Source organism: Rhodamnia argentea, chromosome 3 (assembly GCF_020921035.1).
Source record: "Rhodamnia argentea isolate NSW1041297 chromosome 3, ASM2092103v1, whole genome shotgun sequence".
NCBI classification, from domain to species: domain Eukaryota; kingdom Viridiplantae; phylum Streptophyta; class Magnoliopsida; order Myrtales; family Myrtaceae; genus Rhodamnia; species Rhodamnia argentea.
Genome location: NC_063152.1, coordinates 32,621,806 through 32,647,029, shown reverse-complemented (window position 1 = coordinate 32,647,029; position 25,224 = coordinate 32,621,806). Strand labels below are relative to the sequence as shown.

The 25,224-nt window shown below is 40.4% G+C and overlaps 3 protein-coding genes across 3 annotated transcripts; all 3 read left to right on the top strand.

Annotated features, from left to right (window-relative positions):
* Positions 1–2,596: 2,596 nt before the first annotated feature.
* LOC115754707 lies at positions 2,597–5,189 on the top strand. Its single transcript, XM_030693826.2, has 2 exons — positions 2,597–3,434; positions 4,533–5,189. The coding sequence occupies exons 1-2, from the start codon at positions 2,756–2,758 to the stop codon at positions 4,841–4,843; spliced, it is 990 nt and encodes a 329-aa protein (XP_030549686.1). The 5' UTR covers positions 2,597–2,755; the 3' UTR covers positions 4,844–5,189.
* Positions 5,190–12,691: 7,502 nt separating this feature from the next.
* On the top strand, positions 12,692–15,624 carry LOC125314181 (spindle pole body component 110-like). Its single transcript, XM_048275680.1, has 3 exons — positions 12,692–13,589; positions 14,500–14,896; positions 15,447–15,624. The coding sequence occupies exons 1-3, from the start codon at positions 12,701–12,703 to the stop codon at positions 15,622–15,624; spliced, it is 1,464 nt and encodes a 487-aa protein (XP_048131637.1). The 5' UTR covers positions 12,692–12,700.
* A 4,533-nt stretch (positions 15,625–20,157) lies between these two features.
* On the top strand, positions 20,158–23,556 carry LOC115754704. The gene is made up of 4 exons (XM_030693821.2): positions 20,158–20,785; positions 21,312–21,449; positions 21,573–21,930; positions 22,990–23,556. Exons 1-4 carry the CDS (start codon positions 20,158–20,160, stop codon positions 23,174–23,176), a joined length of 1,311 nt encoding a protein of 436 aa, XP_030549681.2. The 3' UTR covers positions 23,177–23,556.
* Positions 23,557–25,224: the final 1,668 nt, after the last annotated feature.

The window sequence follows — 25,224 nt, the reverse complement described above, 5'->3', positions numbered from 1 at the left end:
TCCCACGACATCAGTGGTCATCGTGCATCGAATCCAATGGGCTTGGGTCTAGACAAGTTGAGTTGAGTCCGTTACTAATGCAATAATAAAATTATTAACGACAAGTAACTAATCCATTCCAAAAACTAGTTCCCCCAATAAAAAATTTGCAAATCGCAAGGAGTCGCCGTTCTCAGTTGGGAATCTAATTAAAAAAAAAAAAATCAAGACTGCTCGGTTGAGAAAATAGAACCAAGTTGATTCGTATTATTCGGTTTCAAGATTTGTTCGAAATAGAATGTTTCGATTCGATTCGCTTCTATTTATAAATCAAACCAAGACAAGCGAAAGTTTTCACAAGAAATGATGTGGGTCGGTTCACACTTTAGAGTGATATCTACATAATATTACCCACTCGAAATCAAAAAAATTATTTAAAAAGTCATAAATTTATTGTAAATGTATCAATTTGAGCTTAAACTTAATTTTTGCAAATTTAGTCTTAAACTTTTTCATTTGTACCGATTCAGTCCATTCGGTCAATTTTGACCAAAAAACGGTGACATGGATATCGACAGTTCAATGTGGCACGGGCGAAGTTAACGTGTACAAATTTTAATAATATTTTAATAAATTTTAAATTTCTTTATAATTTTTGTCTTTTCTTTTACTTTTGCTTTTTTCCCCTTTACTTAGGGTTAGCTAGGGTCAGCCAAGGTCGCCTGTCACAAGCAAGGGCCGAGACAACCTCGTTGGCACTGGAACATACCATGTCAATTGGAACTTACCAATTGACACCCTTGCCCACACCGAATCGATCTCACCCTACTAATCCAATTCAATTGTGGGGTCCATATTAAGATGTGATTACCGTCATGTTAGCAACATTTAAAGTTTAGAGAGAGAGAAATAACGTGGGACTTTTGGTGGTAGTGCCACGGACCATTGCTTGAGATACGTAGTTGAGAAGGAATCACGCAGCGATGAAGAGGGAGAGATTCGAAAATCCAAAAATGCATTTTATTAAGGGTCAATACTACGAAAAATCACTAATTGGTACACATGTGATAAATGTGCCAAAAAATAGATTTTTGACCACAAAAAGTCCCAAATTGGGGAAATTTCAAATAAGGATCTCAAGTACTCTCATTTTCTCAAATAAGGGTCCGAAGTAACGTAGAATATTTTAAATAAAGGCATGAAATGGCTATAAAGTTTGAAATAAAGGACCCGACTTAAAGGGCATTTAAGTTATTTTCCATTTTGATTTGTTATCTTTTATTTTTCAATTTTTTAAAATAAAATCAAATGAAAAACAACCACACAGGTGGGAGGGATGTAACTCTTGCTTGTGGCCATCGGCCCACCTTTAGTGGGGGTTGGCGGGGTCGGTGAAGACCGGCAACCCCGGCGACAAGAGGCGAGGGTCCGCTAGCCCTCTTACAGATCTAGGCAAGGGTCGGTGACCCCCTACTCAATCTCTCACCAAAGTCGAGAGAGGGTTGGACCCTCTCCCGGATTTGGGCGAGAATCCCACGCCCGGATCCGAGAGAGGGCCCGACCCTCCCCTTGTTTTGACGAGGGCCCGCTAGCCCTCGCCTCTAGTCGATAGGGTCAACGGCGCTCACCGAGGCGCTAGCGATGTCGCCGACCTTCGCTACCCCCACAAGCGGTGGGACGACGGCTAGATTGCGTGCGCGTGCGCGCGCGCGTGCGTGTGAGTTTTTTTTTTTAATTTATAAGCAAACCAAAAAGGAAAAGATTGATAAAAAAAATCAAATAAATAAAAATGACGAAAATGCCCTTGAAATCAAGCATTTTTTTAGATTTCTTGGTCACTTTAGCCTTTATTTGAAACGAGGTTTACTTTAGACCTTTGTTTGAGAAAATGAGGATATTTCGGGCTCTTATTTGAAACAAGATCACTTGGGGCCCTTATTTGAGAATGGGAGCACTTTAGGCCTTTATTTGAAATTTGCTCGCCAACCCGGTACACTTGTGATAAATCAAACTAATTTTTTGACCATAACAAAACTCTCAAATCGGTACACCTGCAATAATTTTATTCTCCATTAGTTTTCATTAATTTTACCGTCAAATTGCTCCAGTTAGATGACACATGGTAGTTGACGAGTATATCAATTTAAGATTTTTAGCCTTCGTTTGTCACAAGTGTACCGATTTAAAATTTTTCACCATATTAACCCAATTTTACAAAAAATAACAAAGCGTAAATATGTCACTAGTGAAAGTTTGGAATTTTTATGGTAAAAAAATTAATTTAGATAAATTTGCCATATGTGTACTAGTTTGAGAGTTTTTTGTAGTAAAAAAAGTAATTCGAGTTGAATTTATTATAGGTGTACTAGTTTGAACTTTTTGTGGTAAAAATTAAATTTATGATAAATTTATCACAGATATATTAATTCGAAGATTTTGATGGTGTTAACCTTTTATTAGACCAAAAAAAAAAATGGCATTAACCTTTTATTAAAAATAGCTAATAAATGAAAATTCGACAACAACGTTGGAGAGATAAGTCGGCATACTTGAGAAGTGGCGCGGGCGCTCGCGATGCCTTTTCAAAACATCTCCCTCGGGGAACGGAACGTCTCACCTTCTCTCCCTTCCCAGTTCCCAGTCCCGGTTCGAGGCAAAGCTTGTGCAAGTTTCTCTTTTCGCCGGGAACAGACGCGAAGAACTCGCTTCATCTCCGAGGCCAAAGCTCTTTCCATTCCCGGGTATGTGCTCAACCAGCTTCTCTAACGTGTAAAACATGAGCCGCGATTCTCGCGTCCTGTCCGCGCCTAGCGAGGATGCCGACGGAATCCGACACAGCACCGTCCCCGAGCTCGTTGCTTCATTGAGATCCTCGTTTAGGCCTCTCGAGGATCTTCACAAGTTCCTAGCAGCGATAGAGGAGAAATGGGGGCTAGAAGCTGGAACGGCGGAAGCTCTGAGGAAGGAGAATGGGGGTTTGAGCGCCAAGTTGGTGGCTCTGACGGAGGGTAACGAGCGTTTGAGCGTCGAGAACGAGGGTTTGAGCGCCAAGTTGGTGGCTCTGGGAGAGGAGAACGAGCGTTTGAGGGTGCGGGTTGCGAGTCTCGAGAGCGAGCACGAGGCGAGGGAGGGAAGAGCTGAGGAGGTGGACTCGCTTATGAGGGAGAATGTCGAACTGAAGAGGAAGAACGACGTATTAAAGAGTAAAGTTGAAGGGAAGTATGTGGAATTGGATTTGCGGGTTTTGGAATTAGAGTTGGACATGGCGTTCCTGAGGAGCAAGGAGCTGCTGCTGCCGGATGGAGCAGGGGAAATGGATGTTCCTAGTGAGGCCAATGGCTTCGACAAAGACGATGAGGATGGCAGGAACGGAAATGGTTCTCAGGCGGGTGGTGGTGTCTCGTCCTCACAAAAAGCAGATTTCAGGAAAGGTACTTGTGGCGGAGTCTTGCGGGGTGAGGGAATTGCATTGTTGTTCTCATTTTGCTGGTGTTATCAATTTCAGTGAATGAATGTAGATGCATAAGCTTGACCTTGCAAATATTGTTCTCTAAATCAAACTTTTGAGCCATAATTTAAACTTAATTCTCGATGACTCCTACAAATTTTTATCGTGAGCTCGTTCTCAGGGATTTTCAAAGATGTATCATTTGACATAATTTGGTAGGATTGGTGGCAGGATCCTAGGAAATTCTCTTCTTTGGTGGAATGTTCAATGTTATAGAGATTAGAGAGTGTTGGCTTAGGGGGACAGTAGCAGGGCTCATTAGGGCCTTCAATTATTCCTTTGGGGAAGAACTTGCTCCCGAGAACTTCTGCCTTTTGCTTGCTATGTTCCTCTCTATTTTCAACCTAACTGTCGTCACTACTGTTAGGTTCTCCTCTCACGTTTTTTCACATGCATTCCGAATGTTGATACTCCGATTACTCAAAAGTGCTCCTCAAGGTTGCATTAGAATCCTGCATCAAACATCTGACGATGATTTTGCTATATTTCCCTAAACCATGAGAAGATAAGTAGGATTTATGCATCTGGTTCTTTGCCCAGGTATGCGTAGTAGGTGGATGTATACTGAGAAAAACATATGTAGTGGAAGAAAGAAGAATGCCTGCATTCCCTGTGTTCATCGACCGACACTCTTATTCTCTTGATAAATTGTCGAATTCAGAAAATATGTTAATTGGCTCTGTAAAAGAACCAAAACTGTCACTCATAAACTACCTAATACGATCAGCAAAGCTTTCATTCTTTGGCAGTCAACCTTTTTCTGTGTAGTTCTAGGTATTTTGGAACTTTTACATGGACTAACTGCCACTTTGCGCTTCTAGTGCCCACCAGACTTAGTGCTGTGCAGTCAATGGAGAGGAGTAGCCCATTGCTTGGGAGGATGTAGTTTAGGACTTTGAAATAGTCTGAAAGCTTATGACATTCTGCTGATTGCATGGGCATGTCATCTTGCTTTTGCCGATGAGAAGACAGTTTACACTTACTTGAGGTTCTGCCGGTATTGGCCCAAAACCGTTAAGATCTCTATCGTATGTTGCCTTGTCAGGTGATGGGAGTCCTGCGTTGAAGGAAGTGGTTGAAATTATTGATCTTGATGATGACAGCACCGGGACAGGATGTTTGAGTGGAAATGATCTGCCTTCTCGAAAGCTTACGAGTGAAGAACATCTTGGCGACAACAATCAAGAGAAGAGGAAGAGCGAGCTTAAGAGAAAGGGAAGAGAGAGCTTAAGAGAGAGAGATTCAAGTATGGATAATATCAAGCTCGAAACTGAGACAGCCTCAGCTTCTGCTAAGCCAAACAATGAGAGTTCATCCCTAGGTCAGCATAAAAAAAGAAGAAATGATCCAAAGTAAATGGATCACGGAAGTAGGCAGGCTATAGACTTGCTTCCAGAGTTCTGCAAGAAATGATGTGCTAACTTTTTTACACATTGTAAAGTTCTAGCCCAAAGTCAGTGGAGAGTGGGGGTATTCAAGGACGTTTGAGAGTGCCTCCATTCAGTAAGGTATCAAGACTATAGCATTCATGAGCATTATTGTCGCTATTTGACGTTGTTTTCTCTGTTTGTTCATCCATATGAAAAATATTCTCCGAATTTACCCCGAAACATGTAGAGTCTTCATTGCACAATTCGATAGCTTGTTCCTGGATGGAGATACAGTTTCCATCATTGTCAATGAGAAATTAGCCGCTGCGGGGAGCTTTGAATGGCCTCTGTTTTTCAAAATATAGGCATACGTGCAGCAGCAACAAGAGCACCGCCATTATCATTGTTATTGTTGTGTTTGTTCATCCATAGGTAAGAGGTTGAGTCCCCACTTAGGCTTGCTTGTACAGTCTTCATTAGGCATTGATATTTTGTCTCGGATTTGTAGATACAATTTTTTGTCTTTTACTTGTCAACTGAAGTTCGCAGCCGCAGGATATTGCTCTTTTCATGCTTATACCATTATGTGATTCTGTTCCAAGCTATGTCAACCGGAACACTTCTACATGTTAGAAAGTTTTATACCGCTTGATGAATAAAAGAACCTTTGACTGAAGAAATTATATGGATAAGAGTCTACGACGCACTAGAACGTCCGTATTGATGATCCTTTACTCCGATGGCATCTAGAGTTTCTCGAACAATGTGATATCTCACACAAGGTAAATCCTTAATCCTTCCCTCTCTATTTTATGAATGGATAGATAAATATTTGGATTTCTGTGATTATTTTTTAACAACGGTTTCTGAACATTAAAAACTTGTTATGCGAAATCCTATGTTTTTAGAACGAGTTGATCAACGTTGTCGCCACTATTCCACTATTTTTGAATAACTTGAAGCCGGGCTTTCATTTCGCACTATTACGAGTACGAAAATACTGGAAAAAATCGGATTCCATTCTCAATTGCTCCTATCGAAAATAGTTTTGAATACGGATTCGAGCCATAGCATCGTGATTTCTTCAAATGTTGGAATAGATCTCAGAGTCAAGAATTCTGCAATGCAAAGAACGAATTTTGATGAGCTAAAGCTCTATGTTACCTAAAAGTCTCAATCTTTCTTGAAAAGCCAGAGTAAGTGCACGTGAAAATGGACTACTTTTCCTATCTATCGTCTAGTCGCTCTCTTTATACTTGTTTCCTCTCGTTATTAGACTCTTTGTACTACCGTGGGAAATCATTTTCTTCCTAATCAATGAATCTAGCTAGCTAAGGGAGGTCTTCGCCTAGATCAAACTTTCGACTGAGATTTTTTTGCCCCAAACCCCTTCTCCACTCTCTCTGCAATCTCTTATTCGACTAGTAGAGAAATCGCATCTGGAGTCAAGTCGGGTCGTGTTGTGTCGTGTCATGGCACTCGAAACGAGCCTTTTCCCTTTTGGTTGGAGGGTTGGATAAAAAGACCGTCTCACTGAATGCCGTGTTAACGTGCCCCGACCGGCACTTAGCGGGTCAAGGGCACGACACACGAATGCAGCTTCTCGGCGTTTGATGGCGCGGAAGGGCTTCGCCGATGTTCCCCCTCATTTGTTTCCTCTAGTCAGTATAATAAGAAACTTTCCCTCACACATTGATGGAGACGATCTCACTTCTTCAGATTTAGTTTGACAGCCGTGCCCCTGACTCGTTTATTGCACACGCAAAGTAATTAAATGCGCCACACAAGAAGACCAAGAATTGGACTATTTCTTTGTCTGCGCATGGAGCTAAATAAATTAGAAAAAATGACAGGAACTGAACTCTGGCCCAACATATAATTTCCTTGAACTTTTAATTCGTTTAATATTATCCGTAACTTCAACCCAATATGTAATGTGGACGCTGAATTTTTAATTCGTTCAATATAATTCTTGAATTCTAGATTATATGAAAACGTTCAAGTTGTCTCTATTCTTAAAATAATTGAGGGACTACATTGAACGTGTTCACATAATCCAATACTACATTGAATATATACCAAAAATCTGAGGATCGTATTGAACAGATTAAAAATTCAGGGATTATATTAAACATTATGTTAAACTTTAGGGATTATATTGAATGGATTAAAAATTCATGAATCACATTGTATATTGAATCAAAATTAAGAGATTATGTGTGTCAATATCTCAATAAAGAATTTGTTTTAATTCCTCGAGTGAGATTTCACCGAAAATTATGAGGGTGCTAAACACGGCGAGTTATTGAGTGTAATTAAGGAATGGAAAATACTAAGTATGTTTGAGTGCTCGAGTGAGTGTAATATTTGTTGTATCGCTTGTTTCTATAGTAAAATTCCGCGATGCTCCTCCCCGTGGACCTAGGGACTGATATTCGGATCGGACGACGTAAATCGGATGTTCGATTTCCTTCCTTCCCCTTTCAATTATTTTATGGATTCGCTTGCCTATATTTGCATCATGGTGAGTGGTGATTGGCTGTAGGAATATAGCTGCCAAACATATAATGCATCAGGAGGGTGAGGGTCTCTTTCCTCACTTGTTCTGGCTGGTGGTCACGCTGTAGAAGCTGCTCAAAATTTTGGAGGAGATGGCCACTTATGGGCCTTTTGTGTCAGCCGGTCTTGTTTGGTTAGCCGTTTTTACCCTTCTGCTCCGTTGCCTGCTGTTCACACTTATTTGCTAAAACATCACATGGTTTCTCTTCTTCTTATGTCGGTTTTCCATCGGTTTATTGCATAGAAGTTTAGAATGTATTGATCTTGTGGCGTTCACACATGTTAGGGGAATTACATCCTTCACAACCATCGTCATTCTCCGACTGCCGATTGAGTCGTCACAAAGCAGCTCGAATGCATCTCAAATTCCACGTGTCGACATTGATGTCTTTGCACCTAATGAGTGACTCTCGGATATCGTCTTGTGTTAACCACTAAGCCGATCCGTGAGATTTCATATTTTATGTTGGAGGAATTCTTTGATTTTGGCTTAACTCGTTTTGTTAGATCTAATACACAAAATATCAAGAAACAGGAACGGTTGCTCTCGGCTACAATAGAAGTACCTCTTTTTTTTATTTTTGAGAAAGGAAGATTCATTTCATCCAACAACAATAACTAGACTCAAAATATAAAAAGGTCACAAAAGGTTTGAGACCGCTTGAAGAGCCAATTCGAATGGAGAGTCCCATTCCGGCGGGCTTTGGCGACCCAATCTGCAACCCTCTTCACGCACATGAACATTGCGATCCAATCTATCTCTCTCTATATCATATTTTGACTCTATATGGTATTTCCAATAAGCAAATGTTGAAAATATCTTGAGATACTTACATGATAATTTGATTGGTTTCTATGCGATGCCAAGTTATGCCTAGCTATTTAAAATCTTCGATTTATGCTCTATCCTTGACTAAGGCCGGCGATGCTAGAAACAACCCCCGTCTGTACGACACGAGCCGCGGAAAAATACAAATTCAAAGAGAAAAGGCAGATATAATACAAAACACATCACTCTTTGTTGTTGATACGAATTAACATGTTCTCGTCATAATTCAATTATTTAGTACCTTAGAATAAAAATCAAAATATTTTAGATCAATTGGAGTAACATGAATAATGCGAAAAATATTAAACTAGTACACCCATGATAAATTTATCTTGAACTATTTTTTTTTACCACAAAAAAATCTCGAATTGATAAACTTGTGATAAATTTACACATAACTAATTTTTTTTATCATAATAAACCTCAAACTGGTACACATATGACAATTGATCCCAAACTATTTTTTGACCATCAAAAACCCCAAGCCAGCATACTTTGTGACAAATAATCCCAAACTAAATTTTTTGACTACCAAACATCCTAAACTGGTACACATGTGACAAATTCACCATTCATTAATTTCTTTTAAATCAAGTTAATATCACAAAAAACTCCAAACCGACACATCTGTGATAAATAGAGAGTAAAAACCCCAAATTAGTATGTCCGTCAATTGCTATGTGTCATTCAACTCAACAATTTGATAGTAAAATTTAAAGAAAAACTAACGAATGATAAATTTGTTACATCGGTTCGAGGTAAATGTATCGCAGGTATACTCGTTTGAGTTTTTTTATGATAAAAAAAAATATAGTTTGAGGTAAATTTGTCATAGATGTACTTATTTATAATTTTTTGTGATTAAAAAAATAATTTAGAATAAATTTATTATAGATATATAAGTTTGGAGTTTTGGATGTTATTAATCTTTATAATTATGCCAATATGAATTGCCAGCTCTATCCACTAACTTCATTTTACCGAAACAGAAATCATTGCTTTTGCATATAGACATGGTACAGAGTACAAACTGACAAGAACAGACTGCCGGAGCAAGGCCACTTTTACCAGAGCCAAAAACGAGACCAGGAAAAGCCGTTTTCCTTTCTGGCCGACCAGATGAATTTGCAGAAATGCCACTTTGAACAAACCCAATTTGCAGAAAAGGTCAAATAAAATAAAATAAATCGAAATTAAAAAGCCCAAAATGGAAAGCATTTGGAAAACGTTACACAGAAAAAAAAAAAAAAAAAGGAATACTCCCACTTTAACCTACTCCGCCTGACTCGATCGATCGTGTGGGAAAAGCCACTTTGACCAATGCAGAAAAGGACAAGAAAAACTTCGACCAACAAAAAAAAAAACAAAAAGACAAGAAAAAACAAAATTAATTGAAAGATTAAGAAAACCCCAAAGTGGAAATAAAGAGGAAAAAGAAAAATACTCTCATGTTAAACCGTTCGATTATGCGCGAAATTAGCCACTAATAAATGAGAAACAGCTCCGGCCCACCTAAAAAAAAAGAAATTGGAAAACTACGTAAATTGTGAAATTTGACTCGATGTACAACATCGTCCCATAACTTTTAATTTGTTCAATGTAATTATAAAATCGTGCCTTGAGTGAACCGTGTATTAATTAGAGAAAAACTTGTGTCTAACCGTTTGATCCTATGCAGAATTAGTCATTAATAAATTAGAAAAAATGGCCCACAAAAAATTAAAGAAGTAATTAGGAAGAAAACCGGAGAAAGCTCTCCTCTACCATTTTCGTGTAGATCGCAGATCACTCAACCTCTGGTTCTCCGTGCCACTCTCACAAGTCCTTTTGTTCAATGTGGTCTATGAACCCATGCATTGGGCGGACCACGTATAATCAGAAAAAGACCGTGTTAAACTGTTTGATCATGTGCAAAATTAATCACTATTAAATCGGAAAAAGCTCTGGCCCACGAAAAAAACAAAGAAGCAATCAAGAAGAAAATTGGAAAAAAACTCTCCTTGCCATCTCCACATAGACCGTAGATCACTCAATCTCCGGTTCTTCGTGCTACTCTGCCAAGTCCGTTTGTGAACCGTTAAGCCATTAGGAGAGATCATAAATCTCACTTTTAGCATCGATTTTTTTTTTTTCGTTAGCACATTTTATTAGATCAAATGTACAAAGTACCAGGAAATCGGAGCACTTGTTTCGGGGCTTCAGTTCCTCTTCACTCACATAAACATTGCGCTCCGATCTAACTCTATATCATACTTTCATTTTATGTGGTGTTTTCAATAAGCAATGCTGAAAATAAAGAATAATTTTGCATGAACCTATGATTGATTTTAATATGGCCCTAAGCTGTTGCTTGGCTATTTAAATTCCGATGCAGGATTCTGCCCTCGATTAGGCACAATCCATTTGCAGGACACGAATCAGGAGGCAAGACACGAATGAATGAAAAAAAAAAAAAATCCGTCACGACTTACCAAACTTCAATTATACCAATTAATAAAATTTTTATCATGGTTCAATTCAATCATCTGACATGTTTTGGCCAAAAAAAAGTTATTTGACATGTAAAGTTGAAGTTTTTTTCTTTTGGGTCAAATGTAAAATTAAAGTTGATATACTTCAAACCAACGCAAACTGACACTAATTACATACGATGGTCGCGCTGATTCGATGCGATTTACCAGTTCTTACCCCGCGAGTTTTACTTAGTAAAAGAGCTCTACAAAGTCATTCCTTCTGCAAATAAAAAGGTAGTGCTGCTTTTCTTTCTGCGCATTGGGAAGGAACTCTGATCTCGCGGCCCCACACGGCAACAACAACAAGAACGGACCGACCAAGAGCCCACCATTTTTCCCACGAAACCCTAAAAATAGAAGCCTCTTTGTTATGGCCAAAGACAAAAAGGGGCTGATTCATAAATTTTCATATCACAAAAGCTCCCACACTTATGTCATAATTATCCCCAATTTATTTTCGTGTCGCAAAAAGTTTCGAACCAGTATGTCCGTGCCATATTTACCGAAGATTATAATAAATTCATGACTTTTTTGAAGGTAAATGTGGCGCGCAAACAATAAATTGGGATAAATGCGGCATGGACATGTATTTTTGTGATTAATTAGGGATAAATGCGACACAGATGCATCGATTTGGGATATATGTGGCACGAGTGTTAGTTCGTGCCCATGGGTCGTATTTGTATTGTGTCAAGTTTAGGATATCTAGTCAAAATACAAATAATTATTGAAAACAATTGATAAAATATCTTAACCCAATAGGATAAGCTTATTAGGCGACTGAAATTCACACCGACACAACCGAGAAATTCAATTGAAGAAACCTGCGATAAATCTTGCGAATTCGTGAGAGTTAAACCCAAGAGCTGTGCGGGCACGATAGAGTGGCACACGAACGGGCTTGGCACGGCGGTGCAAGGCCAAAAATCTGTTTGGACTCGCCGGAAAAGGGGCTGGGAGGCAACGCCGGTTGTTGAAGAGAGTAACAAATTATCCCTCCCTCATTAAAAGTTTCAAGCTTCTTCTCCACTTTTTCATCCGTTGTTTGCTCAACTAAACACCAAGCTTTGCTGAATTATCTACCCAAATATTTCCAATGGGAATTTTTTTTTTTTACCCCAAATGCCATACGAATCTTACTCTTATCTTCGGTCTTGTGAGGAGGTAATCGGACGGGGGCTCGTCCGTGGCATGCGATATATGACCCAAATAAAATGCGTATGCGAATTATGAAAACCCGTAGTTTTGTTCAGGGGTCAGATTGATCATAATTTTCTTATGCAATAAATAATGGAATAGTCAAAATTTAAGTGTCGATAAGGGAATAATGATACATGGAGGTGGGGCAGCGAAGCCATAGGGAAGGTATTCGCTCCGCGGACGCAGTGGCCACGGCCGTGTAGTGGGCTCAGATCTGGTTCCTTTATTTTTCTTTTTGATTTCGACTTAGTAATAGTTGCCCGTCGGGGCGTCTTGCTTTCTGGCCGTCGGGATCACGACCTCGCCGATCGCGACCACGGACAAGCCGGTCGTGTCTAGTTACGAAGCGGCTTTGATTTTGGAACTGAATTCTGCGCAAAGTTGCACAAATCCTTTCGTGTGGCACATGAGAAAAAAACAGGGGAGTTGATCATATCAGAGTCTTTGAATGATTATTATGCGAAAGGTGACCGCCAACAATACAGAAAGGAGCTCCCGGCAACAACAGACTACCTACAGGGAAGAGAGAAACCATAAGAGAAACAGCTCCCCTCTACCGTCTCCGTGTAGACTGCTCGAGCGCTGATCACGCGACCTCTGCTTCTTCGTCTTCTCGGTCCTCGCCCAGTTCAAGCTCACGTATCAGCCTTCAACCTCGCCTCACTTTCACCGTCTCGTTTGCTCGAGAACGTGAAAAAGCGAAGAGCTTGGACGTGCTTTCATTCTCCGAGAACCTGCAGACATGAGCCGCGATCCTCACGACCTCTCGACGCGGGGCGGGAATGTCAACGAGGTCCCGAACGGCTCGGTGCCTGACCTCGTCGCCTCGTTGAGGTTGGCGGTGAGGCCCGCCGAGGACTTCGAGAAGGTCTTAGCGTCGGTGGAGGGGAAATGGAAGCTAGACATTGAGAAAAACAAAGCCCTGAGGAAGGAGAGGGAGGTTTTGAAGGCGAGCCTTGAGGCCGAAGAGCAGAAATCCGGGGCTCTGAGGGAGGAGAATAAGCGGTTGCGTGGGGAGATTGCGAGGCTCGAGAACAAGACGCGAGAGGCCGAGGCGACACAGAGAGGCCATGTGGAAATGTTGGAGGAGGAGACGGAGCGGTTGCGTGCGGAGATTGCATGGCTCGAAGACGAGATGCGGAAGGGCGAGGCGAGAGGGAGAGAGGAGGCAGAAATGTTGGAGGACAAGAACCGGCGCTTGTGCGGGAAGATTGCGAGCCTCGAGGAAGAGATGCGAAAGGGCGAGACGAGAGGGGGAGAGGTGGTGGAAATGTTGGAGGAGGAGAATGTCAGAGTGAGGAGGAGCGAGGAATTGGTGCGCGAGATCAGAAGAGTGTTGGAATTGGACAGAGCTGTGGGAGTGCTGAGAAATGAGGAGGAAATGAAGAATGTGGAAGGGGAAAAGGGTGTGCCCTGTGAGGCCAACTGCTTCGACATGAAGAGGGAGGATGGTGGTGATGACATTGGTGCGCCCAAGGGAACTGATTCCCGGTGCGGCTGCGGCAGTTCCTCCTCCTCGAGGAAGGCGAGGAAGATGTTGGAATTTGGAGAAGGTACTTGTGCTTCAGCAACAACAACACCAGTGGGTTCAGATGACAAATCTCTTGGGAAAGAGACTCTAGTTTCGCAAGGTAAGGGAATCGAAAGATCGTTCTGATTCTGCCGTTGTCTTGTCTTATGAATACAACTTGTTGAAATATGCCAAGTCTTGACAGTAGGTTTATATGTTTTTTGTATACATGTAGTCTCTTTTCACCTATCTATTCCGAGCAATGTATTGTTTTTACTCCAAATTATCAACAACGACTCTTGTGTGGAGATTCCATACATGTGCTACACACAGGATTAACAACAATACGATGGCCAGATTCCACGCGAGTCATGTCTTTTCTAGCATAGTTTTAGACAGTTTTGGCTTGTTTGAGAACGTAGTGGGGCTCATCGCAAATCGCACGACTCCTTATCCCCTTTTAATGGTCTTAATGTCAGTTCATGTTAAGATGAGTAGCGACTCACACGGGCAAGACCTTTTTCAGTCGCATTCGAAAATGCTTTCTGTGGAAGCCCCTTCATTCATTCCTTCAGGGGAGAACTCTGTCAAGGGCATTTGTTTATTGCTTGCTGTGTGCCTCTCTTTTACAACGGCTGTTCTCATTTCCTCTTTAATCCAGTCCAGCATTGATCTGGATTCTTTGGTAGTCGCTATTTCTATATGTATAGCGATAATACTCAAAGAATAAATATTCTGAGTACCACCGTGGAACTTTGGCATTCTTCCTATGTACAAACTGCTCCATCTGTGCTCTTAATTGCCACAATATGGGTGTTGTGCAATCAACGCACAGGAATAGACTATTGGATCGGAAATTTACCTTTAAGGACTAGGAATTTCTTTCCATACGAAACATTGTTGGATTTTCGAGATTGCATCTGTGCACATGTCACCTTGCTTTCAGAATGATAAGATCTTCCTAGTTATCTAGATTTTTCCGATTTAAGCCCATTACATTTACAATCTCTAGCATATGCTTCCTTTTTCAGGTGATGGGAGAGTCCCATTGAAAGAAGTTGAGGCATGTAATGTCGATGATGACGTAGCTGAGTCAAGACATTTGAGCAGAAGTTATTTGTCGCATCAGAAGCCTGCAGTTGGCATGCATCTTGATGAGAGTAATCAAGAGAGCGAGAAGAGAGAGCTTAAAAGGAAAAGAGACTCTATTGCGCATGAAAAAGATGTCGGCTCAGGTACTACTAAGCTAGGTGATGGCAGTTGTTTGCATGGAGGAGCGTGGAAGAATGCCAAAGAGTTATATTCAGATTTGGGGAGAGATTACGAGCTGTGCATGAAGGCTATTTGTGCGCTTTACAAACGAAAAAAATTAGCCTGGAAGGCAATGGGGCGGAGCTCTAAAGGCTTTAGTGGCCTGCGTCTGCTAAGGTACTAACATTCACATAGTGGTAGCAGCAACATCAATTATTGCATTTACCTATTCAGTTCCTCTGTATGTGGAACGTATTCATCATGACGCATGCTGAGTCTTAGTTACTCGTTAGATACTTTGTTCTTTGAAACCGGGTACAGTCCTTTTCTGAAGTTAGCAGCTGCATTTGATTGTTTGCAACCTGTTTATGTGATTATGTGATTTTGGTGCAGTTGATAACTAGGTAGCTGGACTATGTCGTTCTTCTAGGTGCATTTTACTCGGAAGCTGTGCATTTGCGGTTGACTAAAGAAAACTTTGACCAAAAAATACGGCTAAATAATTAAGACATTCATTTGCAAATGGATGAATGGGTTGTGTCCTTAACATCTTACTCTTTTTTAATGATTCTAGAGAATACATATATGAAGCATATTGTGATAACACACGAATTACACTACCCAAACTCCTCTCCTTAATTTGTTCCGTCGCGTTTGTGTAGATGTTGGTCGATTCTTCAACCTAGTTTAACAATTCCATGACTGATTTAACACTCACTGGTGGCAGGGGAAATCATTTGGCCGAGTTCTTGACAGATGGAGATCCACAATGTAGGCTGAAAAAGTCTGTCGAGGACTTGCAAGATCATTGTCCCGGGGTCCTGCAGGACTGCCAGGACATAGCCACCGAACACTGCCACCAGTTGTTTGAAATGTATCAGCAGAAAGAGGATCCCTTTCTTTGAACAGAGGGAGTTAACTTCTTGTTTTCTGGAAGGTTCCTGAGGCTAAATGCTGCTTGAGGTTTGTGGCAAAGATGGTTTCTATGGGTCTTCTTGTTAGTAGCTATTTGTTCGACCTGTATGCTCCATTGCATTCCACATAGCGGCTCATTGCTCGGACATTTGCACAGTGTTTTCTTCACTCTCTTCATCACATGAAAGTCATCGATCGCTCTCACCGGGCTTGTTTATATGTAAGTATATAGCTCATGAATACAGCAAGGAGCTTCGTTTGAAAATGCACCACAAGGACTATTAGTTCTTCCAAAAGCTGTGGAGGATATGAAGAGAAGCTGTTCTACAAGCACTAATTTGTTACTGTCTCTCTCTCTTTTTTCCAAGGTTGCACTAGGACAAAGGTTATGTTAGTCTGCAAGCTGTTTCATACGACTTTCTCACGACAGTTTCAGCTGTGAAGATGAGTACTGTAGCTTTCACAGGGTGTTTAGCATACTGTAACACTTACAGTAGCAGCAAGAATTTTAGAAAACTACTCACATTATTCGATTATTTCAGAGTGTCGACTATTTCCGAATATTAACTGATGTTCCTTTTCGTAGGCTACCGACGTGTCCAAATTAATGAATGGTACACAAAATTACCAACATTGATTTGAGTCGCTTACGAAAGTTTATTTGATTTTTTCAACTTAACTATTATCTTAATAGTTAATCAATATTTAATTGAGTTAGTTACCAATGCATTAAATTTACCAAACAAGAGTATAAATGTAATTTCATACAAGAGTCCGTAATTTCTTATCATAGTCAAAGCATCGTATGTCGGGCGATTACTGTAACAGCTCGCAATTATGAAACGATCAAACAATGTGGGAAGCTGATTTAAACAAAGTTAGTAATTATACATTAAATACTGGTAACTTAGGCTCTACGAATGGATGTGGTACATTGAAAAGAATTGATGATATCTCTGAAAATTATTAGAAGCATTCGTACTTTGAAAAGACAAATAAACGGGTTAGTGGACTCAATTAAGAGTTGGTTATTTCATATAAGAATTAATAGCTTCGTTAATTGGTAATTTGCATAAATAAATGTTGGCTGATTGTTGAAGCAGTCGGTAATTTGAAAACGGGTTGAACAAATTTTGATAACTGACTCAAATAAGAATCGATAACATAAGCCCCAGAAATAAATGGCGGGAAACTATTATCATAGTCGATAATTTCAAGAAAATGTCGGTATTTTTGCGTAAAAGTGAGTCATCAGAAACCTATCGGTAAGCTCCGCAAATTATTTGAATGGGTGGTACTTTTGAAACAATCTAATAAAAGTAAGTAAGTGGAATCGAATTAGAGTCGGTATTTCCCATAGAAGTTGGTGTCTCTAAGATGTTGATAAATTGTGCAAATAAAAGTTGGTAAGTTATTGGGATAATTGGTAAAACTGAAACAGTCAAATAAGCATTGGTAATCGATTCAACCTGTGACTTTTACACTTTGGTAAGCTGTGCAATTAATGGATTAATTGGTAATTTTTAAATAATCAAATAAATGTTGGTAATAGACTCAAGTAAGAGCTAGTAGTTTAAGTTACGCAAATGAACGTTGCCAAGTTATTTTGGAATAGTTTCGTATGACAAGTGGTAACTTTAACTCATTGACGACCCATACAAAATAAAATTGATGAACTATTGTGAGATTTGGCACTTAATATGGGCGTTGCCTGATTTGAGAGTTGGCTATTTGAACACGTTGGTAATCTCTGGAATTACAAAATGGTAGCTGGTTGGAAATGATTTTAGAACGAACAAATTCAATTTTATAAGTAACTTATATGAGAGTTGTATAGCGAAAATCAGTTGATAGTTCAATTGGAGATAAATATTTTTTTCGAGATCACTTAAGCCGAAAGTTAAAAATATTAAAAAGTAAATAAATAAAGAGGTTTGTTGCGGCGGCAAGGGTTCACACGACTCTCGTCGCTGCCACCCGCTCCATCGCCGACAATGGCCAGCGAGGGGTGGGAGATGGCTGAGGGGGTCATCGAGCCCCGACGACCCCCCCCTCCCCGAGGCCTCACTAGGGTCGGTGAGGCCAGGTGCCCCCCACCGGTGATGGTGGGGGTGGTGGCGATGAGGGCTCATAACTCTCGTCGTTGCAAACTCATGCTTCTTTTTTATTTTATTTTATTTTTTAGGTTAATTTCTATTTAATTTTAACTTTTTAAAAAAATTAACTATTTTTAAGTTGAACAGTCCACGTGGATGCCACGTGAGTTGATTTTGTTAAAAAAAATTGACACGTAGTATTAAAAAATTAATAAAAAAATGCCACGTGTACTGTTTGACCTGAATTGACACTTAAATAATCATTTTTTGCCAGAATTGGCACTTCAATGATTGTTTTTTCTCCTATTTGGCACTTAAGTGATTAAAAAAAATATTGGCATCAAAGTTAGCGCCGTACATAAACATTGACACTCTGCTTGTACTTTTGCTGAAAAAAAACTGATAAATCCGTTGGTAATAATAGAAGGGTAAATAAATGTGTAAATCCGTTGGTAATATTAGAAGGGCAAATAAATGCCGGTTTTCTTGAAAACATGCTGGTGAATTGCTAATAAGTTGTAGGTTAAATAAGTTGCCCGCCAATACATTTCAAAAATTACTTAATGTCTTCGCCGATTTAACACCACGGAAATGTGAATATTTGAGCTAGAATTAGTGGTTCTTTATATTCGTTATATGACCACATCCGCCTGATATAACTAATTTTGGTAGGACAGAACGGAACGAAATGACATGAACAATTTTGAAAAAAAAAAATGGGATCTTCTATGAGATTAAAAAAAAAAAGAGTGAAATGAGATTAATAATTGAAATCCTACATTTGGTGAAAGGGTACATTCTGAGAAAATAAAGAATTTGCATTCTAAAAGTAATGCCTACTTAATGCAACACCACACATCATAAAGTAAGTATCAACCGCTCTCGCTCTTCTTCACGCGTATGACTCCAACTCATGCATTATTCGATAGGGCGGCCTCGCGTGGGGCCCACCTCATCCAATGATACATGTGAATTGGGCAAAATTTGAAATTACCGATTGTTGCGTGCAAAAATAAAAAAAATATATCCCCGACTGTTTCGCGAAAAAAATGAATAATTTGAAAAATATTTTTTTGCAAATGATTGCGTGTATCTCTTGAAGTAATCAGTCGATGAAAATTATTTTGACTCGTTATGTATTTATCCCTTCATAATTTTTAGTGAAATCTCACTCGAGGAATTACACAAATTCTAACCGCGAAAATTCAACTAACTGATTCACTGTAGAGTGTAATTTAATGAAGAAAACCCACCAACTTCGGCATTACAAGGAGCTGCCTTCAAATTCCTTCGCGCGCAGCTTTATCATTCAATGAAGAGAGGATGATACCCACTTATCATTACATACTGCATTCTTCCCTCCAGCTTCGTCGTGCAGAGTAATAATGCGCAAACAAACAAAGTCGAAGATAGAGTCCCCGACTCGGTCGCTTTCACTTGAGCCGTGTTTCCTTTCTCGGGTGGAAACTCGAACCGGGTTTGTTTGGACCGCTTAAGCTCCGAGATATGTTTAAACAGAACGCGATTCTCGAGAAGGATTCTCGCGAGCCCTCAGGGGGGAAGACAGTGGGAGCCGTGCGAGGTGAGAGAATTAGATGATTAATTCTGCGTTTTGTGAGCGTAATCTATTTTACTGAATAGATGTAGATGCCCAAGTAAATATTTTCAAGTAATTTCTTTTTTTTTGGGTCAAAATGGAAAGTCATTGCCTTCCGATCTAAGCTTTGTTCGTATGAAACTTTTCCGAAGACCGGTTAATTTTTAAAGATCTAAATGCGAGAAAATTAAAAAAATAATCTATCGAAAATAATTTTCCTTCGAGATAAAGACCCTAAAACAAAAAGGAAATTACACAAGCTACCCCAATAGCTCGAAACAGAAAAAAAAAAAAAAAAAGAACAGATGAAAATATGTAATATCCGTGCTTCCTAACTCCGGAAAAATTAAGATAAATTTTTTTTTTGGTCGAAAGAAATGTGGGGTTCTGTCTTCTATTTTGCACTCGAGAGCCGATCTCCATTCAATTATGAAAGAGCAACAAATGTTTTGGTTTTTTTTAGGGGAAATGCCACGTGGCACGTTGTGATTGTGAAAGACAGAAATTCGGTGCTTCGGAAAGATCAAACCGGCTTCCCCAAGTAGCCGGTTTCTTTGTTCAGCGTTACGTGAAATTAGCCGCTAATCCTTGCTTAGTTAACCGGAAAAAGCTCCGACCCATCCTACGAACTCTGGCCTTTCCTCTTCTGCCACCCTCCTCCCACGCGCATTTCCTGCTCGCAGAAACCCCATTTCCTGCCTTTCGGCTCTCTGGAACCTTCTCGCTCTTCCGGAGCTCCTCTCGCCGTGATCGCTCGCCAGCGAAGACGACGTTGCCCCTCTTCTCCGAGCCTGGTAAGTTTTCCGGCGCTCTTTGCATCTTGAGCCGCCATGAGCTCTGCCTCGGAACCCGGTGATATTTACCACGAGCTCGAGCACCTGAGAAGCGAGAATCAGTCGCTTAGGAATGAGTTTCAGCGTGTGAAACTGAAGAATAAACGCCTGGAGGAGGAGCTATTGAAGTGTAGGGAGAGTAGTGATGAGTGTGTGGTGGCGGCTGTGAGACCGGGGATCGCCGAGGATGTGTATCAAGTTCTTATGGAGAAAGTGGGGAGAGGGGGAGGACAAACGAGCTTGAAGGTGGTATTCGATGAGCAGAAAAGGAAGATTGACGAATTGGAGGATGAAAAGAGGGAATCAGAGAGTCAGGTTCGCGTTTGGGCGAAGAAATACAAGGATTTGGACGAGAGGCTCTCGCAGCTGGAAAGAGACACTTCAACGCTGTTGGGTAACAGAGATGGTGAATCTCAGGTCCTGCCAGAGCCTGATGTCTTAATCGATGCGAATGGATTTGGTGATCGTGGCTCTACTCAGTGTGGAAATGATTCTAATGGTGGCGGTAGTGTCTCCTTCACTCACAATGCGAGAAAGAAGCGGGATTTTGGTACAGGCACTTGCTTGTCCCCGTTGGTGGGTCCAAGTCGGAAATCTCTGGGGAAAGAGGACAGAGTTTTACAGGGTAAGTAAATTAGCTCATATGTTGGCAACTGATGATTTGAGTGTATCTTCTGCAATATTATGAGGATAAACAGGACTTACATTGCTGGTGCTACGGCCTGAAATGCACACTGGCGAGAAAGATGACATAGAAAGAAACAAAAGGGTTGGATTTATTGGATTCGATGGAATTTCCTTGTTTCTTTTTATTACTGTTAAGTATGGCTATGGTACAACTTAACTATCCAGGCCCTTGCTTAGTATATGATTTGCAGGACTGGATTCTTGGTAGTTGCGTTTCACATGTATAGTTATAAAAGACACTTAAGTTGTAAGTGTCCCGAGCTGAACACATAGTGTTTTTGGCATTTTTGCTTTCGAGTAACAGCAACTTCCTGCTTTTAGTAAGATTTATGAGATTTGTTAGCAATTATATGTGTTCTTCACCTTGCTAATTAGAATGAGCACTTAGCTTCCAATTTCCTAGCGTTTTGTCAAGCTTCAAATGTTGATTGTCCCAAACTTTTTTTTTTTTCTTGCCTTGCCAGGTGATGGAAGTTCCCCAATTGTTGAGATAATTGACAGTGATGACGACTGCAGTGGCCCATCTGAAATGCTATCAGGGGATAAATGTTGTGGTAGAGGAAATGATGAGAAAGGGAACAAAAAGCTCAAAAGGAAAAGAGGTTTGTGTTTTGTTCTAATTGAGAAATTAGAGGGCGCTTCAACAATCAGTATTTGCATAAGCATAATGAATCAAGGTCTGCTTCATGCAGCTAACAGTGTTTCTGTTGATATTTGGTTATCAGATTCGGTTTCTTCTGTTTCTGATGACCCTTTGAACCAATCTCTGCGGGATATCTTGGCTTCCCTCAAACAATTTGCACAGAAAAATATCAGAGAAACAGACTCGGATAACAGCTTGAGTAAGTCAACTGGGGTCAACCCCATTAGGCATGAAAATGGGGCTGGTTCAGCATCTGCTAAGTCAGATGATGGAAGTTCTTCGCACAAAGAACGTTGGAAGTATGTGGCAAATATGATTTCTGATATCTCCAAGGATGATGAGTTATGCATGAAGGCCTTTTGCGCACTTTATAGACGGCAAAGATCAAAGTCAATGGAGAGGAGCGCCTGCCAGGGATTCAGTGGCCTCCTTGCACCAAGGTATTACCATAGACACCACGTCATTTTATTTTCCATGTTTGGTCATCCATGCATAATGTGCTTGTCTATTCATGTGCAAAGGGGAGTTCCAATTTACTCAGCTTGCAGAGTTTTAGTTACACCATTCAAAAATTTTCTGTGCGTCCATGTCAACCAGAAGTTGGCAGATGCATGTGGCTGTTTATAACATGCTAACGTCATTATGTAATTTGTGGCCCATGCAAATGGACTTTGTTGATGTAGTTATTTAGATCTGGAAGCTGTTCATCATTCGTTGGATGAATAAAAATTTGATTAAGAAACTTCTTGAAAGGATTAAAACATGCAAGCACCAAGGGATGCGCATGTTACATGGATGCTTCTTTTAAACTGGAACCAATTTATGGTAATTTGACCTATGTTTGGATATGGATATATGATTGCTCCTCCATCTAGTATATGCCTTTCGGTTGTTACGGTCGGGCTAATAGTCAAGCAGCTGCAGAAAAAAAACAACTCCTCCACAAACCTCCTTTGTGAAAGTGTTAAAAGTCAAGTTCATCAAAGGCAAAGGAGCACAAGCACCTTAAAATAATGGGGATCCGATCCTTTGAATCTCTCTCGGTAGGAGCGCCTGCTTGAATATTTCTTGTGAAGTGGTCACTGCCACAATTACAACTCTCTATGGATGGTTTTTACTTCCAGTGACCATAGAAATGTTCCTCAAATATGCTGTTCTTATGTTGGGTTTCGTCATAACAGTACAAAATTTTACTTTTTAGAGGTGTGGCTTTTGGGGTAGTGTCCCAAGAGTTAAAATGAGCCTTTTGCCCTTTCTATCAAAGTGTTCTGCTATGTTAATGTGTCAAATGGGTGTACGTGTAGCAAAGGGATTTGCTCTTGGGCCTTTGTGAGGGTGTAAATAAGTTGATGTGCATTCTGGTTCTTGGTGGCATGGGAACTCGCACCTTGTCATTTGTTTGCTGGAATCACTATAGTAAGAAAACTAATCTCTCATGTGTAGATTATTAATTGTTCAGTAGTTTAACAATTGCACTCTTGATTTCACCATTGTCGCAGCAAAATCTCTTTGGCTGAGTTTCTAACAGGTGGAGATCCAGAAGGTAAGCTGAAAAAATCTGTAAAGGATTTGCATGATCACGACCCAGAAGGCCTGATTGTCTGCAGGAGTATAGCTATTGAACACTCCGAGCAGTTGTTTATAATGTACCGGAAGAAAGAGGATCCCTTTTTTCCATCCTCATAGTATGGGAATATAAGTCCTTGATTATTTGTGATAATGACGCGAGGAAGAGCTGCAGTCATTGAGGGCTATTTGGTCAGCAGGTCTCGTGTTTTTGTAGCCTTTTGCCTTGACCTTCTTGTGCCATTGCCTGCTGTTTGCAGTTTCTGCTGGTTCTGTGCATATAAGTTTTTCATCTTATTCTTTTTATCAGTTTCTTGAACATGGTGTACAAAAATCAACCATCTGGATCTGGATTATGGATTAACAAGTATAGAGCAGTTGGATCTTTTTGGAATCTATTCCTCTTCATCTGTGCTCTTGTTTGTTGCAATCTCTCTTCATTATCCATTTATGTTCCGTCGATTCAGATCAGTGGTGGTTTATATTTTTTGTTCTTCTGTAATCAAGCGATCATCTTGTGTGAGGATGGTTGTGCATTCAGTAGCTGCTCCATCACAAGTTCGATTGCGGAGACTAGTGTCAATCCATGTTGTGACTCTTGGCAATTTATGCAGCTCTGAGAGTGAAGATGACCAGTGATCTGAGAATATCATCCGAGTGTGACATAAAGAGACGATTATTCATAGACAGGTAGGTGTTGTGATAAAGGTACTCGGCAAAGCCGTAAGATTTTGAGGCCGACCCACCCCGAGCATGGACTTTCTTCCTCAAACCTGGAGAGTTCAATCGCTTGTCACTCTTTGTTTGTGCTCTTATTTCTAGTAGAAGGAAGTTAGATGGGTCTTGATTTATGCTGCAATCGCTGGTTGTCTTAAATTTATGCTGCAATTACTCGGGTCAAGTGTGATACGCCAACCACTTAATATTTGAAAGTCATGATGCGAGAAGCAGCCCAACTTTTTGCATGAAGATGGGAGTTTTGGGGGTCGTTGTTAGCAGGTCTTACTTGCGCACTAGCTGCTTTTTGCTCATTATGCTGTGACTTGGGCATAGTTTAGCATATGGTAAATGATAATCAGAATACCTATCTGAGAATCCAAACATTGATAAACATCTCTATGTTATGTTAAAAGGCCTTGGCTAATCCACAAAAGAAGTTATTTTTTGACTCATGAAATTCGATGCTTAGACCTATCAAATGGATGAATCGAATTGGGTGGGTGGGGGGTGGGGGTGGGGTGGTGGGGAGGAGGAGGAAGAGGGAGGGAGGCGACTACCACTGAGAAGAGCATGAATGCTTAGATGCGACGCTAGCGTCGAGAGCAACGGCGATTGAAGAGAGATAGTCATGGAAAGCTTCGAATTGCTGCAAAAACAGAAAATCGCTCTGGCAATTTCGAATGTGAAATCAAGCTACCTATGGGCGAGAGATCAGCGAAAAATAGGAGAATAGGGAAGAACATGACCTCAAGTTTAGTTTTTGACTTGCGTTCTCCAGTTACGTTGTAGCTTTAAAAATGCCAAATGAATTGAAATATAGGCCATTCAAGCAAATCCATCGTGGCCCATTTTACTGGGCCTTGCCTTTTCGTTTACCTCATTTTGCCCTGTTATGTTGCTAAACGAGTTATCAAATATACATGGGGCTCATTGTTCACGAGGAAAATTTCAAATAAGAGCATGAAATACCCTTATTTTCTCAAATAAAAGCTTGAAGTAGATCTTATTTCAAATAACGGCTTAAAGTGCCATCGTTTTATCAAATAAGCATCTGAAATGAATTTTATTTCTATTTAGGACATGAAATGCTTAAATTATTTCAAATAAGGATATGGCCAAAGGGAATTTGCGCCCTTTACTTTTTTTTTTGAATTTTTTTCTATTTTCTTTTTGCCTTTTCTTTTTTTCTCCCCTCCCCTCCGTAGGCCATTGCTGGCCTCAACCGTCCTCACCCGAGTAGTGTCGAGCTACCCTTGCTCGAGCCATCGTCGGCCTCGCGCAAATCAACGCCGACGAGGATTGCCCTCGCCCGCCTAAGTGAGGGTTGCCCTCGCCCTCACTCGACGCCGGCTCAGGTGGCCCCTACCTAACATTGGAGATAGCCTAGGGAGAGGAAGGGAGAAAAAAGAAAAAGAAAAGAAAAGGCAAAAACAAAAAAAAAAAAAAGA

Coding starts and splice junctions, on each gene's coding strand:
- LOC115754704 (XM_030693821.2), top strand. CDS start 20,158: ATGAGCTCTGCCTCGGAACCCGGTGATATTTACCACGAGCTCGAGCAC. Junction 20,786..21,311: donor AGAGGACAGAGTTTTACAGG/GTAAGTAAATTA, acceptor TTGCCTTGCCAG/GTGATGGAAGTTCCCCAATT. Junction 21,931..22,989: donor AGTGGCCTCCTTGCACCAAG/GTATTACCATAG, acceptor CCATTGTCGCAG/CAAAATCTCTTTGGCTGAGT.
- LOC115754707 (XM_030693826.2), top strand. CDS start 2,756: ATGAGCCGCGATTCTCGCGTCCTGTCCGCGCCTAGCGAGGATGCCGAC. Junction 3,435..4,532: donor TTGTGGCGGAGTCTTGCGGG/GTGAGGGAATTG, acceptor TTGCCTTGTCAG/GTGATGGGAGTCCTGCGTTG.
- LOC125314181 (XM_048275680.1), top strand. CDS start 12,701: ATGAGCCGCGATCCTCACGACCTCTCGACGCGGGGCGGGAATGTCAAC. Junction 13,590..14,499: donor AGAGACTCTAGTTTCGCAAG/GTAAGGGAATCG, acceptor TTCCTTTTTCAG/GTGATGGGAGAGTCCCATTG. Junction 14,897..15,446: donor AGTGGCCTGCGTCTGCTAAG/GTACTAACATTC, acceptor CACTGGTGGCAG/GGGAAATCATTTGGCCGAGT.